Source organism: Pollachius pollachius, assembly GCF_949987615.1.
Source record: "Pollachius pollachius genome assembly, chromosome: 7".
Lineage (NCBI taxonomy): Eukaryota > Metazoa > Chordata > Actinopteri > Gadiformes > Gadidae > Pollachius > Pollachius pollachius.
In genome coordinates this window covers 25,376,095-25,390,240 of record NC_136940.1, presented here as the reverse complement: position 1 = coordinate 25,390,240, position 14,146 = coordinate 25,376,095, and the positions used below count along the sequence as shown (strand labels likewise).

At 49.7% G+C, this 14,146-nt stretch overlaps 1 protein-coding gene across 1 annotated transcript in view; it reads left to right on the top strand.

Moving 5' to 3' along the window:
* The window catches only part of lrp8 (low density lipoprotein receptor-related protein 8, apolipoprotein e receptor), a gene marked incomplete at both ends in the record, with an annotated part of 44,294 nt that overhangs the window by 26,496 nt on the left and 3,652 nt on the right, over window positions 1–14,146 (top strand). Inside the window, 10 exons of the mRNA XM_079739085.1 lie at window positions 512–640; window positions 2,726–3,127; window positions 5,621–5,743; window positions 6,085–6,207; window positions 8,025–8,144; window positions 8,544–8,669; window positions 10,503–10,674; window positions 11,652–11,879; window positions 12,325–12,443; window positions 13,304–13,443. Of these exons, the coding sequence (XP_079595211.1) occupies window positions 512–640; window positions 2,726–3,127; window positions 5,621–5,743; window positions 6,085–6,207; window positions 8,025–8,144; window positions 8,544–8,669; window positions 10,503–10,674; window positions 11,652–11,879; window positions 12,325–12,443; window positions 13,304–13,443 (1,682 nt within the window). The remainder of the gene's footprint in view (window positions 1–511; window positions 641–2,725; window positions 3,128–5,620; window positions 5,744–6,084; window positions 6,208–8,024; window positions 8,145–8,543; window positions 8,670–10,502; window positions 10,675–11,651; window positions 11,880–12,324; window positions 12,444–13,303; window positions 13,444–14,146) is intronic.

The following is a 14,146-nucleotide window of genomic DNA, read 5'->3' as shown; positions in this document are numbered from 1 at the left end:
CAGGAGTCATGCTTTGCACTTTGATTGGGATGGGTCACAGTCCCATTAGTCCTTATTATTTTTTGTATCCAATACTATAACCGGTTTGGCTGAAGGATGCATTTAAAGTGCTTGTGTGTGTGTGTGTGTGTGTGTGTGTGTGTGTGTGTGTGTGTGCCCGTTTGTGTGTTTGTGCTAATTACATCTGTATATCGCAATGTCAGATCAAAGGGACCTTTGGGACTCTGTATTTTTTGTGCGTTCCTAACTCAGCTGTTAGGCTGGCATGGGGTCCCTTAGAGGGACACTGTGGACGCAGCCTGAGGCGTCCTGTTAGCGAGCTGTTGAGCTATTTGTTAACGATTTGGTTTCCTCTAGCCTGAAAGCACCAAAGTAAGCACTAGAGATTTCCTCCTGACAAACAAACAACACTGATGCAACCAATGCCTTGTGTGTGTGTGTGTGTGTGTGTGTGTGTGTGTGTGTGTGTGTGTGTGTGTGTGTGTGTGTGTGTGTGTGTGTGTGTCCTCAGGTCGCCCCACCTGCCCGTTCAATAAGTTTGACTGCGGTGGAGCCGCTGGCCAGTGTGTCTCGTTGTCGTGGCGATGCGACGGAGAGAGAGACTGTGAGAACGGGGCCGATGAGGAGCAGTGTGCTGCAGGTATGTAGACAGACAGACAGACAGACAGACAGACAGACAGAAGGGTTCTCTACGAGGGCGGCCCTGTACTCGGTCGCTTCAGCTAACATACAACAACAAATGCTTTTATATGATGGTAAAATAGGATAAATATAGTTATAAAATGAATTGAAGTAGAACAGGAGTATATACAAGTGGTTTGAGAGAGAGTCCATTGCAAATTGTTTAAAAAAAACAACTCTGGATATAAATCAATATGTAAATAGCAAAGCCCTAATCCAAATTCGTCCATGGAAATAAAAGTACAATGATGTCTGTGTCTGCAATACAAAGAAATCTTGTATTTGTGGTGTGTAGCTATGTGAATGCTATGCTACACACCAACCCTCACACACTCACACACACACACACACACACACACAGTCTCTCTCTCTCCAGCACTCAAAACAAAGGAGTAAACATGCGAGAGCATTCGTAACAGACTGAGAGATTGGGTCCACCTCTGCCCAGCCTCCTTCACGCTTAATGGACGATGTTCTGGAGAGGATCAGATTGCAGACCGAACGGAGGAGTCTGATGAATCCAAGGCTGGAGGGGTTTGCTTCATGACTAACAACAGCTGTTGCCACCCCAAGGACAGTGGAGCTCTTTCTGTTTCCTGCTCATCAATCCTTGAGCATCTGACGCTGTCCGTTCATTCCACCTTCCCCAGGAGTTCAGCCATCATCTCAGCAGGCAGCCTGCCACCGCAAGCGGAAAAGGACGTAACATCGTCAGACTTGTATGATGTGTTGTGCCGACATCAGAGAAAAACATCCTGACACACCAATGGTGGTGGCTAGGGACCAATAGGGCGAACCTTGAAGAAGTTACGCCTCACTTCCATTAACTCATCATGTGTGCGACCAGGGGGGAAATTACTTTGAACGCCCACACTGCTGCCAACCAGTCTGGCCGTGTGTCCGGCCACATGGCGAGCACACGGCGGGCCTGCGGGCGGAGAAGGGCAGTGAAGGACGCTCAGAGGAACCAGGAGGCGAAACAGAGTCCCAGACGGCGCAACGCGACACCAGTGGCCCCCGGCAGGGACAGCGGCCGGTAACACAGTACAGGGCAGCTCCCCTCCGTGTCCGCTGCTCATTCAAGGCCTGGTGTGAAGCTAACAACATCACCGCTAGCTGGCCGGCTAATAAAACAGCCTGAGTCTGATGAGTGAACACCGGGAGGGCTGCGGGTCAAGATGGCCGCTTCAAGGCGTCCACCATCGTCCCTGTGCCTCAGAAGGCTGACCCAGACTGCCTGAAGGAGAACTGACAGGTGGCTGAAGGCCCACCCTGTGCCACCGACCCGCTGCAGGTTGCGTGTCGGACAAACAGAACGACGGATGACGCCGTCTCTCAGTTACCGCACACCACATTTTCTCATCCTGACAGCCGGAAGGGGGGCGATGCGTCAAAGCTTGGACTGAGCCCACCCTCTGTGTGACTGGATCTTAGTTTTAATGAACAACAGGCCCCTGGTGGTTCGGGTGGCCAGACCACCAACCCCCTCAGCCTGAACACAGGATCCCCGCGGGTTAGGGTTATGTCTCAAAAGAAAAAAAGAGAAAAGCTAAAGAGAAAACAATATTTACTATGCTGAAGTATGCTTTCATGAGCTGTTTAACGTAGTGCTCCCTCGCCAAAATACTGCTTTGATTTTGTCATCTCCCTCCAAAGCTCTCTCGCCTACTCCCAGACACTCAAACCCAAAGACTGAAGAGGCTGCGGCACTGGATTAGCATACGATTTACTGCACGTTGATGAACTCAGAGAGGATAGAGGCAGCTTGTGGGTGGCCTCCGTTTGGTTTTGTAAAACCTGACAGGCCTCCGATAGGCCCACCCTTGTCATGTGTTTTTTTTCCTCTGCTGTTGTTTGTGTCGAGAGAACAGAGTGAGAGCATCACTGCGGTTGTCCCGCGGTAACACAGCAATAAAGAATCACCTTGGCTCTGTGGTCTATCTGAGACAGAGGACGTGTCTCCCCCTCTGTGTCTTACACTCCCCCACCTGTCTCCCCGTCTCTGACCCACACTCACCCACCTGTCTCCCCCGCCTCTCTTCAGACACCAAGGCCTGCCCCGCCAAGGACTTCCAGTGCCGCAACGGCAAGTGCGTGGCGCCGGTGTTCGTGTGCGACGGCGACGACGACTGCGGCGACGGCAGCGACGAGCAGAAGTGCTCGCCGACCACCTGCAGTCCGTACGAGTTCCGCTGCAACAACTCGGAGTGCATCCCAGCGCCGTGGAGCTGCGACGGCGACAACGACTGCAAGGACCGGTCGGACGAGGCCATGGAGCGCTGCGGCAGCCGCACGGAGCCCCAGGGCCCCGCCGGGGCCCTGGACCCCCAGGAGCCCCGCTGCTACCCAAGGGACTTCCAGTGCGGCAGCGGGGAGTGCATCCACCTCCACTGGAAGTGCGACGGCGAAGCAGACTGCAAGGACAAGTCTGACGAGGCCAGCTGCCGTAAGTACCGGTATAGTTCACAGAGATGAAAGACTCTGAGTCTGGCTGTAACTCTGTCTCTGTCTCTGTCTCTTATTCTTACTCTGACTCTGACTCTAACTCTTACTTTTACTCTAACTGGCGAATATGGCGTTGACGGCCTACATCTGAGTGACCTGCGTTGTCTAGGTTGGAAGAGTTGTGGGGGAGACGGTTGACATTCGCTAAATAGAAATTCCTTCCACTTACATCCCGAAGCGTCTCAAGGGGAGGCACAGAGATATCTGTGAATTGGTTTGCCTGTCTCGAGTTGTTCTATTCCAAATCCTCCCTGTGCTTCCAGAAGGGGAGTTCGACGGGTCAGCATTTGCTTTCTGTTAGATCCTTCAATTGACTGACAAAGTCAGAGTAGCCTAGTTCCTTTCATGTGAAGGGAATACACTGTTAATTAATTTCAAAGACATCCAATGTGTTCTGAATTGTCCCTTATTCAAAAGGAGTCAAGTAACAACACAACCAGAATGTAGTTTGTCCATATACACAAAGATAACTTTCCACTATTTTCGGCGCTTTGATTATTAAGCTAGCTTTGATGAGGTTATTTTATCTCATCACAGTAACAGTGTCAGCTGCACATCACAGCCCAATAACAAGAGCACCCATAATGAATCAATCATGTAGGGTGTGAAGTGATGTAATGTGTACATCTCTAGAAGAGCTTTACATATCCTCATATTGTCTTGGTTCTCCTACGTCCTTATTACACGAATGCCTCTCAGCATGACACAAGGGAGCGTGTATATAGACGGAAACATGCACACAATACACATACAAATGCACACACACACTAACACACACACACGTGCACACGTTTACATACACACAATGCACACACACACACACCCACACACACAATAAAGATTATCATTTCCCATATCAATGAGCAGCATCTGTCTCAATAAGCCTGAGCCTGTCTGCAGATATGATGAATGTCGAGGAGAAATCATAATTGGGAATCCCTCGACTCTATCACACACACACACACACACACACACACACACACACACACACACACACACACACACACACACACACACACACACACACACACACACACACACACACACATCGTGCAGATGGCAGATGAGCACTATCACGTTTCCTACATTGGATTCATCCAAATTTGTTAAGCTTAGATTCCATTAATTTCACTGACATCAGCACATTCTCTCATAGTGAAGGATTATGTTTTCATCAGCTTGACTATACCTACTTACTGTGTGTGTGTGTGTGTGTGTGCGAGCGTGCCTGCGTGCGTGCGTGCGTGTGTGCGTGCGTGCGTGTGTGTGTTGTGTTCTTGGGAAAGCTATCCTGTAAACCATACACATGCAGTCAAAGGTTTGTGTATATACGTGTGATTTGCTGTGAGCGGCTATATATCATTTAACAGCCACATTTCCTGAGCCAGTATTCTGTATGGACCCATCGTATAGGTCATCATTTTTGGTGGAGCAATTCCAACCTTAATACGTCAATTATTGAATAGCCAGTCACAAATATAAATTACTTGTACACCTTATAAAAGCAATGCGCACGCACACACACACACACACACACACACACAGGACCATACAAACACTTCAACACAGATAAACTAGGAATCGTACAATTCCTGAAAAGATATTGTAGTTTCTCTGCCAGTCCATGCTCACGTGTGCGTTTATTTGTAGATACTGTGTCTGCCTCCTTGTGTGTTAATCTCAGTGGGGTTTCATCAATACTGCGGCTCTGTGTGACTCATTTCTGTTTGCCTGGAAGAGACACACACTCACTCATTCACACCTACCTACATGCAGCCCTTCAGAACCATTTCATCATGTCATGTCTTTAGGGACAATCTAGGGTCTCCTCTCTGGACACTCCCCCCCCCTCCTTCCACTTCAGACCAGCACCCTCCCACCTCCCTGTCTGAATCTCCCCCCTTATCCCCCCCACCCCCACAACCCTCTTACGCACTTATTGTATGTTTGTACGTCCTGGTAATTAATGTATGCACTTATTGTATGTTGTACTTAAAAATAGTACTTAGCATTGTGCAGCTATCTTTGTTGTTTACGGGAATGGGTAAATCTAGTGATTGCTAGCGCTTGACACTTGGTTCTATGAACATCCGGACTGTACCAACAGCGATTTGTTGTTCGTTCTCTTTCTTCTGACAAACAAACTTATTCTAAGAAGCTTTGGATAAAAGCTTCAGCTGAATGTCTAAAATGTCTAATTTTCTGTCAAGACGGATAATGACGTGTGTGTGTGTGTGTGTGTGTGTGTATCTGTGTGTGTCTGTGCGTGGGCGTGTGTGTGCGTGCGTGCGTGTGTGTATGTGTGTGTGTGTGTGGCTGTGTGTGTGTGCTCGTGCACTTGCTTGCGTGCGTGCGTGTGCGTGTGTGTGCGTGTGTGAGTGTGTTTGTGTGTGTGTGTGCCCGTGCTCGTGCGCGCGTGTGTGTGTGTGTGTAGCGGTGCTGACGTGTCGGCCGGACGAGTTCCAGTGTGGCGACGGCTCCTGTGTCCACGGCACCAAGCAGTGCAACCGAGTCCACGACTGTCCGGACTACAGCGACGAGGCGGGCTGCGTCAACAGTAAGGGGGGCCGGGGGGGGGGAGAGGGGGGGGAAAGAGGGGGGAGAGGGGGGAGACAGAGGGAGGAGGTCCATGTGTCAACAGTAAGAGGGGCAGGAGGAGGAGGTCTATGAAGGGACTTAGAGGAGGTATGTCTGAGGCCTTCTAGATATCCTAATCCCTCCTCGTTCTACCCACCTGCGTCTGAATGCTAATACCTAGCGGTTTCTTTAAGTCATAATACTGTGATACTATTATTATGTTTTCTTAACAGAAAAGGGTGCGAGTCTGGGCTGCAGAGGGCGGGGATGAGTTTCCTACTCCCAACAGAACCTCTGGCTGTTCTTGTTTTGCTCCCTCAGCCACCACGTGTGAGCGGCCCAAGATGTTCCGCTGTGCGAGCAGCGAGTGCATCGACAGCAGGAAGGTGTGTGACCGTGTGAAGGACTGCAAGGACTGGTCTGATGAACCCATCAAGGAGTGTGGTAAGGTCTCACGGTCTGCTGCTCTCCGTTCCTCTCTCTCTCTCGCTCTATAACAGCTAACGATTGGTGAGGCAGATATATGAACAATGAACAGAATGTACAAATGTTGTAGAATATAGGGGATTCCTCTGTGTATCTCTCTCTCTCTCTCTCTCTCTTTCTCTCTCTCTCTCTCTCGCTCTCTCTCTCTCTGTCTATTTGTCTCTCTGTCTCTCTCTCTCTCTCTCTCTCTCTCAGCTAACGATTGGTGAGGACAATATATAAACACACGAGTTGATTTAGACCGACCAATCACGGTTTGCTCCCCTCTCTCTCTCTCTCTCTCTCTCTCTCTCTCTCTCACACACTCACACTCACAGTCACAAGCACATTGTTTGTGATGTGCTCTGTTACAAGTACAATTTACCAGAATACTGGTACTACTTAAGTAAATGTCGTGCTTCTTCTTCAGACACTGCAACCTTTAAATCAGTCGATGTGGTAAACAGATGAGCAGACGCACTCCAAACACCGGCAGCTGCTTTGAATGCATGCAACCGTTCCGCTCAGTAAAGAAAGCTTCTCCAGATCAAGGCAGCATGACTCTCTTAAGGATCAAAGATATGTCCGACCCCAAGGACTCCCGCCGTCTAGCAGAAACGTGCACAGACTACATTACCCATGAGGCACCACACACGCCTCTCCCTCCACCCGCTAAAGATAATCACCACTTCACAGACCTCCAGATAAGGGTTATGGCGTGCTCCAGCCTATCAGCTAAAGCTCGCAGGTGCAACGGTGATCATTGGGTTGAAATGTTAACGATTATTTTAATTAAACTTTGATTCCCCGAGAATCACTTGGGAAAAATAAAACTGGGGATAATAAAACTTGACAAAAGGCTATTAAAATGATTCAGTGATTACTGTTAGCCAAGCTATGAAAGAGTACACATGCATTATCGAATAGTTCTACTGTACGGCTTAAAAGTTTGTTTGCGAAAACGTATACCTAACGTGGAAATAAAATAACTATTTTATTTTTACCCTGATGTGATGTTTGGCACCCTAGAACAAGCTCTGAGGTGGTTTCCCTAGCTGTGAAAGATTTTCTCTAGCTCTAATTTGATTTCCCCAGCTGTAAAGTGGTTTCTCATCTTTGTTCTGGTTTTCTGATGGGATGTCACCTCAGAATGTACAAATGTTATAGAGGGTAGGGGATCCGTCTGTGGCTCTCGCTCTTGTTATCGCTCTCTCGCTCTCTCTTTGTCCCGCTCACTGTCTGTCTGTTTTAATAATTGATGTAAAACGGTAATGAAATGTCAGCTTCAGCTGTCTGTGTCAGTCTTACACACGTGCACACACGCACTCACATACACATACATATACACAAAAACACACACACGTCGTTCCTCTCCTTCCCCGTGGGGAAATGGGGATAAATGGCAGCCAGGGAGAGAAAGACGGAAAGATAAGAGAGCATGAAAGCAGAGAAGATGATGGACAGAGGAAAAATATATAAGAAAACGTATATATATATATATATATATAGAACGTCTATATATCTACACACACACACACACACACACACACACACACACACACACACACACACACACACACACACACACACACACACACACACACACACACACACACACACACACACACACACACACGCGCATGCAATGCCTTGCAACAAAACAATTCTTACTATCTTCCGTACCACTAAGGTCTAACTGGCTGGTGTCATTTTGGTTGATTTGCTTTTGTTGTTTGCTTTTTTTAAGTCTTTCCTGTATTCTCCTTCATCCCCCCCCCCCCCCGCTCCTCTTCTAGACGTGAACGAGTGTCTGGAGAACAACGGCGGATGCTCCCACGTCTGCAGGGACCAGAGGATTGGCTACGAGTGTGACTGTCCCTCTGGCTACAAGCTGCTAGACACAAAGACCTGTGGGGGTGAGTGTGTGAGTCTTTGTTTCCTCTCCCATTTGGATGCTTTATTTTCTTCACTTAACCTCCTGTCTGTGTCTGTCATCACCTCTTCATTACCTCCCTCTCTCTCTGCTCTCTCTCCTCTCTCTCTTTCTCTCTCCCCCTCTCTCTCTCTCTCTCTGCTGTCTCTCCTCTCTCTCTCTCCTCTCTCTCTCTCTCCTCTCTCTCCTCTCTCTCTCTCTCTCACTCTCTCTCTTTCATCTTTCTCTCTCTCTCTCCTCTCTCTCCTCTCTTTCTCTCCCCCTTCTCTCTCTCTCTCTCTCTCTCTCTCTCTCTCTCTCTCTCTCTCTCTCTCTCTCTCTCTCTCTCTCTCTCTCTCTCTCTCTCTCTCTCTCTCTCTCCTCTTTCTCCTGCTCTTCCCAGACATCGATGAGTGTGAGAACCAGGACGCTTGCAGTCAGATCTGCATCAACTACAAGGGGTACTACAAGTGTGAGTGTTACGAAGGCTATGAGATGGACCCCGTCTCAAAGACCTGCAAGGCTGTTGGTGAGCAGCACACAAACACACAAAGAAACACACACAGACACACACCCACAGACACACACACACACACACACACACACTCACTCACTCACTCACTCACTCACTCACTCACTCACTCACTCACTCACTCACTCACTCACTCACTCACTAATTCACTGACTCACAATCAGACAGACACTCACACACACAGACGATCACACAGACGACAGACACTCACAAAGACAGACAGACAGACAGACCTACCTTGCTCTGCAATCAAAAGAGGGTTAGAATTCCAAGCTCCCATAAACCAAGCACCTATGGCAACAGGTCAACCAGGTCACTCTTAAACATTTAAAGCGGTACTCTCCCTCCGACAAAACGATGCCCCGACCCACAGAGGGGTGAAGATCCAAGAGGAGGAGGAGGATGTTTCCATTTAGTCCTCCGGCACTCTGTTGGAAAATAGGGAGGGAAAGAATCCCCCCCAAACCCAGTAGAGCCCAGAGCAGAGGCCTAGAGCCAGCCCTATGGAGGCAGTGGAGGGCTGGGCGCCTGCCACTCGTTTGTGTGGCTCTGTGACTCTGAGTGTTCTCAAATCTCCGGACCACATTTGGGATCTACAAAGTGCTGTCCCTGTACGCCCCACTAGCAATAACGGGCCTTAGACTGCTATCGCCCATGAAGCAACACGCTGGGGGTCCAGCTTCAATAGGCTCTTCATTCATCCAGGGAGGTCCTTCCCAGATACGGTCCAAGGGGAGTAGATATGGAACGTCAAGATGGTATCACATCTCTGCAGACAAATGGGGGAGCATTGCAAGTGGGTGTGGTGACTTTTGCAAAGAGGGGTCTGCTAGTTTAACTGGCAATGGCAAGTATAGAGATGGACAAAAGCTGGCACGAAATAACACGCACTCTTTGTCGCCATCTGGTGGCCATATGGTGCCACTGTGATTATGGGGTTTCACTGTGAAGCACCAGTGAAACCCCAGTGAAGACCCAGTGAAGCACCAGTGAAGCACCAGTGAAGCCCCAGTGAAGCCCCAGTGAAGACCCAGTGAAGCACCAGTGAAGACCCAGTGAAGCACCAGTGAAGCACCAGTGAAGCACCAGTGAAGCCCCAGTGAAGCACCAGTGAAGACCCAGTGAAGCCCCAGTGAAGCACCAGTGAAGACCCAGTGAAGCACCAGTGAAGCCCCAGTTCTTTGTGTTTCACCGCTTCACCACAAAGATACATCGCCCAACTGAGTATAGGTCTTCTTTTGAAAAACAAACTGCAACAATTTAAACTCATTCAATATTTCATGCGAGGAGAGAGAAGAAAATACTGTTTGGAAAGATTTCAAAAGAATCCCATCCAGCTGGTGTTTGGGGAACAGATTCATTGCAATGGTTCATTTCCCCTCATGGATTATTCATGCCTACTTCATAAAAAAGATATTTTGTAAAGATGCAAATAGTGTGATGAAGATCACCCTTGCTTATGCAGTAGTATATAGCAGTAAGAGCAGTGAATCCAATAGGCATGTTCATTTTAAGGATTCAGTCGCACAAAACCTTTATCTTCATTAGTCATGTTTGACCATTGATTCATTACAGTTGGTCAATGTAGTACATTGACAATAATGTAACCATACATGTATCATATGAAAGCTGAATTTACACTCAACACTCGAGTCTCAAACTTTGTGACCCTTTTTCACATTGTGCAAGTGACATCAGCGACTATTTACGTTCAACACAACCGAAACGAAACGATCACTTCATATCTTTACGGCCCGTCCCCAAACACCATTGATCCTGTAAACACCAGAACGTGGACGTGAGCCTCGGCCCCTGCTTCTCGCCCGGCAGGAACCAGTCCGTACCTGATGTTCACCAACCGCCACGAGATCCGACGCCTGGACCTGCAGAAGAGCGAGTACACGCGGGTGATCTCCGCGCTGAAGAACGCCGTGGCCCTGGACGTGGACGTGGCCTCCGGCACCGTGTTCTGGTGTGACCTGTACCAGCGCCGCATCTACAGGTGCAGTTCGCCCACCCAAGCCCGCCCCTAACCTTGTTCTGCATGTCATCTGGGGCCGTCTGCCAGTCCGTCCGTCTGTCTGGCCGTTCCACTAGTCCCTGGCTGTCCGTGGGTCAGTCAGTCTCATCCACACTTCCGTCCAGTGTTCCATCTAACCTGTAGCTGTCTGTCTGCCTCTGTCTGTCCATCTCTCTGTCTGTACGTCTCTCTGTCTGTCCGTTCTTCTGTCCATTCTGTGGCTGTCGGCCTGCTTCACCCCCCCCCCCCCCCCCCCCCCCGTCTTCCATCCGTCTACTAGTGGGTCTCCTGTCCTACCTGGAAGGCATGGTCATCTGTCAGTGCAGCAGAAGGTGTTCCCGTTTGTCCTTCACACCCACCCCTCAGATAAACACTGTAACATCCATCCAGCCCCCTGTGCGTGGGACGTGTGGACGGCTGGTAGGGGGTGCATCCTAGTGTGGCGTCCGTCTGTTGTCTCTAAACTCACTGCCTCTGTGATCATCACAATTTCTCATCTGCACACATGAATGATCGGGTACTGAAGGAAAGGCAAACAAAGCCTTGATGAAGGCTGTCTCAGCGGTATACTGTGGGAATAAAAAACAAACCTTTAGACAATACAGTGTGCCTGAGAGTGCTGAAAATAACTAAATGATTCAATCCGTATGCCTTCTCCTCCTCGTTCTCCTCCTCGTTCTCCGCTTCTCTCCTACTCTTTCTCTTATTATTATTATTATTGGGTTTTTTTCTTCCTCGTTCTCCTCCTCCTTTCTCCCCCTCTTTCTCCTTTTCGTTCTCCTCTTTCTCGTCCTCTTTTTCCTCCTGGTTCTGCACCTCCTCCTCCTTGTTCTCCTCCTCCTTTCTCCCCCTCTTTCTCCTCCTGGTTCTGCACCTCCTCCTCCTCCTTGTTCTCCACCTCCTTCTCCTCCTGTTTCTCCTCCTCTTCTCCTCCTCGTCCTCCTCCTCTCCTCCCCCAGCGCCTCCATCAGCCAGGCCGGCGACCCGTCCCAGCAGCTGACGCTGGTCGACTCCGCCCTCCAAGCCCCCGAGGGGCTGGCCGTCGACTGGGTCCACAAGAACATCTACTGGACCGACTCGGGGAACAAGAGCATCTCTGTCGCCACGGCCGACGGCCGGAGGAGGAAGGTGCTGGTCTCCACGGAGCTGAGCGAGCCCAGGAGTATCGCCGTGGACCCCCGCCACGGGTGAGACCGTCAGGGAGAGAGGGAGGGGGAAGGAGGGACTGGTCAACACTTAATGGGAACTAATGATCCGTTCCAATTCAATCAATTCATCCCTTATTAGGGTTGGGTTATTTTCTGATAGAACAGTAATCAAGGTTGATTAAGACCGTGGTGTGTCCATATCAACCACGTCTTATAATTATTTATTTCATTATAATCACATTTATTTCACACTTATTCAAATATCTCCGTCTGCCACTGAAATGAATGAATGCTTCTTTCCACTTAGAGAATTGGAGAGATCTGAGAGATTAAAATGATGGACAGGACCTCAAACATTAAATTAATTAAGATGATTAAGCCGTGTCCTCGGACCAATGAACAGCGAGAGGGAGGGAGACGTTGCACCTTCTTTGAGGGATCCTGTTTGACAGAGGTGTTCCCGTCCCTCTCCTCTGTCCTTTAGCTTCTTGTACTGGTCGGACTGGGGGGAGAAGGCCAAGATAGAGAAGGCTGGGATGAACGGAGTGGACCGGCAGGTTCTGGTCTCAGAGCGCATCGAGTGGCCCAACGGGATCACCCTGGGTGAGTCCTGCTGACCCCGCCAGACCCTGGCACCACGTGGTCCTCCTTCCGGGTCCGAGGGTCGCTATCACCTGGGGAGGCGCACGATGTCTTTGGAGGCATCGGGTTGTTAGTCCGTTGGTGTTTGTAGCCGAGCGGGCCTCTGCTGTCAGGTCCCACACGAGGGTCGGTCAACGACCTGTGACGTTCATGTGCCTTTTTGAGCCCTGAATGAACTCTCTTTTCTTCCACCACCCCCCCCCTCTATCTACGTCTATCACTTCCTCACCGTCTACACCTACTTTCTCCTCCCGTAAAACCCTCCATCCCTTTCATTCACACCTCTGTCTCTCTCTGTCTCTGTCTCTGTCTCTCTGTCTCTGTCTCTCTCTCTCTCTCTCTCTGTCTCTCTGTCTGTCTCTGTCTCTCTCTGTCTCTGTCTCTCTCTGTCTCTCACTCTCTCTTTCTCTCTCCCCCCCTCTCTCTCTCTCTGTCTCTCTCTCCCCCCTCCCTCTCGCTCTCTCTCTCTCTCTCTCTCTCCCTCTCTCTCTGTCGCTCTCCCCCCCTCCCTCCCTCTCTCTCTTTCTCTCTCTCTCTGTCTCTCTCTCCCTCCCCTCCCTCTCGGTCTCTCTCTCTCTCTGTCTCTCTCTGTCTCTCGCTCTCTCTCTCTCTCTCTCTCTGTCTCTTGCTCTCTCTCCCCCCCTCCCTCCCTCTCTCTCTTTCTCTCCCCCCCCCCCTCTCTCTCTCTCTCTCTCTCTCTGTCTCTCGCTCTCTCCCCCCCCCCCCTCTCGCTCTCTCTTTCTGTCTCTCTCTCCCCCCCCTCCCTCTCTCTCTCTCTCTCTCTCTCCCTCTCTCTCTCTCTCTCTCTCCCTCTCTCTCAGATCTCTCTAACCAGCGCCTCTACTGGGTGGACTCCAAGCTGCACATGCTGTCCAGTGTGGACCTGAGTGGGGCCCGGCGCCAGGTGCTGCTGTCCTCCCAGCAGCACCTCAGACACCCCTTCGCCCTCTCCGTCTTCCAGGTAGGCTGGGAGGCTCAGAGAGGGACGATGGAAGCTTATTCTGGTGGCCCCAGAGAGCCGTTCAGCTAGGGCTGGGCAATTTGTGAAAAATATTTTAAAAAATTACGCTTGGATTTTATTGAAGAATAACATTGATTAACAAAAGCGAAATAAATAACACACATCTCCCACTCTGCTGCGTGCCTCCGTTTGAGATGTTGGAATAAACGTGATGTGCTGCTGCTTTTGGTTGCAGACTTTAAGCCAACTCTTCATGCTCACGTTTTCAGTGCATGCTACATTGTTGATATTTAACCTTTGAAAAATAAACAACTTTTTTATTATCGATTTTCTTTTTAAAAAATCGTCCTAAACCATTCATTCGAATTGCGATTTAAAAATGGATTAATCGCCGACCCTACGTTCAGCCCTGTGGTTCCCAGAGCCAGTGGTGCACTCATGCACGGCGCTCGGCCTAGAGACTCTAGCGTGGCCCATGTTGATCGGTTCTCTGTCGGTGAGGCGAGCCCATCATGGAGCTAAAGTTATAATCACATAACGAGGCTAAAGGTTGGGTCTGTCACTGCTACGACTGACCCATGTGAACAATTAATTCGTTTTGACAGAAATCTGAATCTCTTTCAAGCCGGATAATATATTGAATGTGGGCGTCTCTTCAGAGCACATGCTGTTTCAACAGAACCTAGCGCTTTCTCCTCAAGCG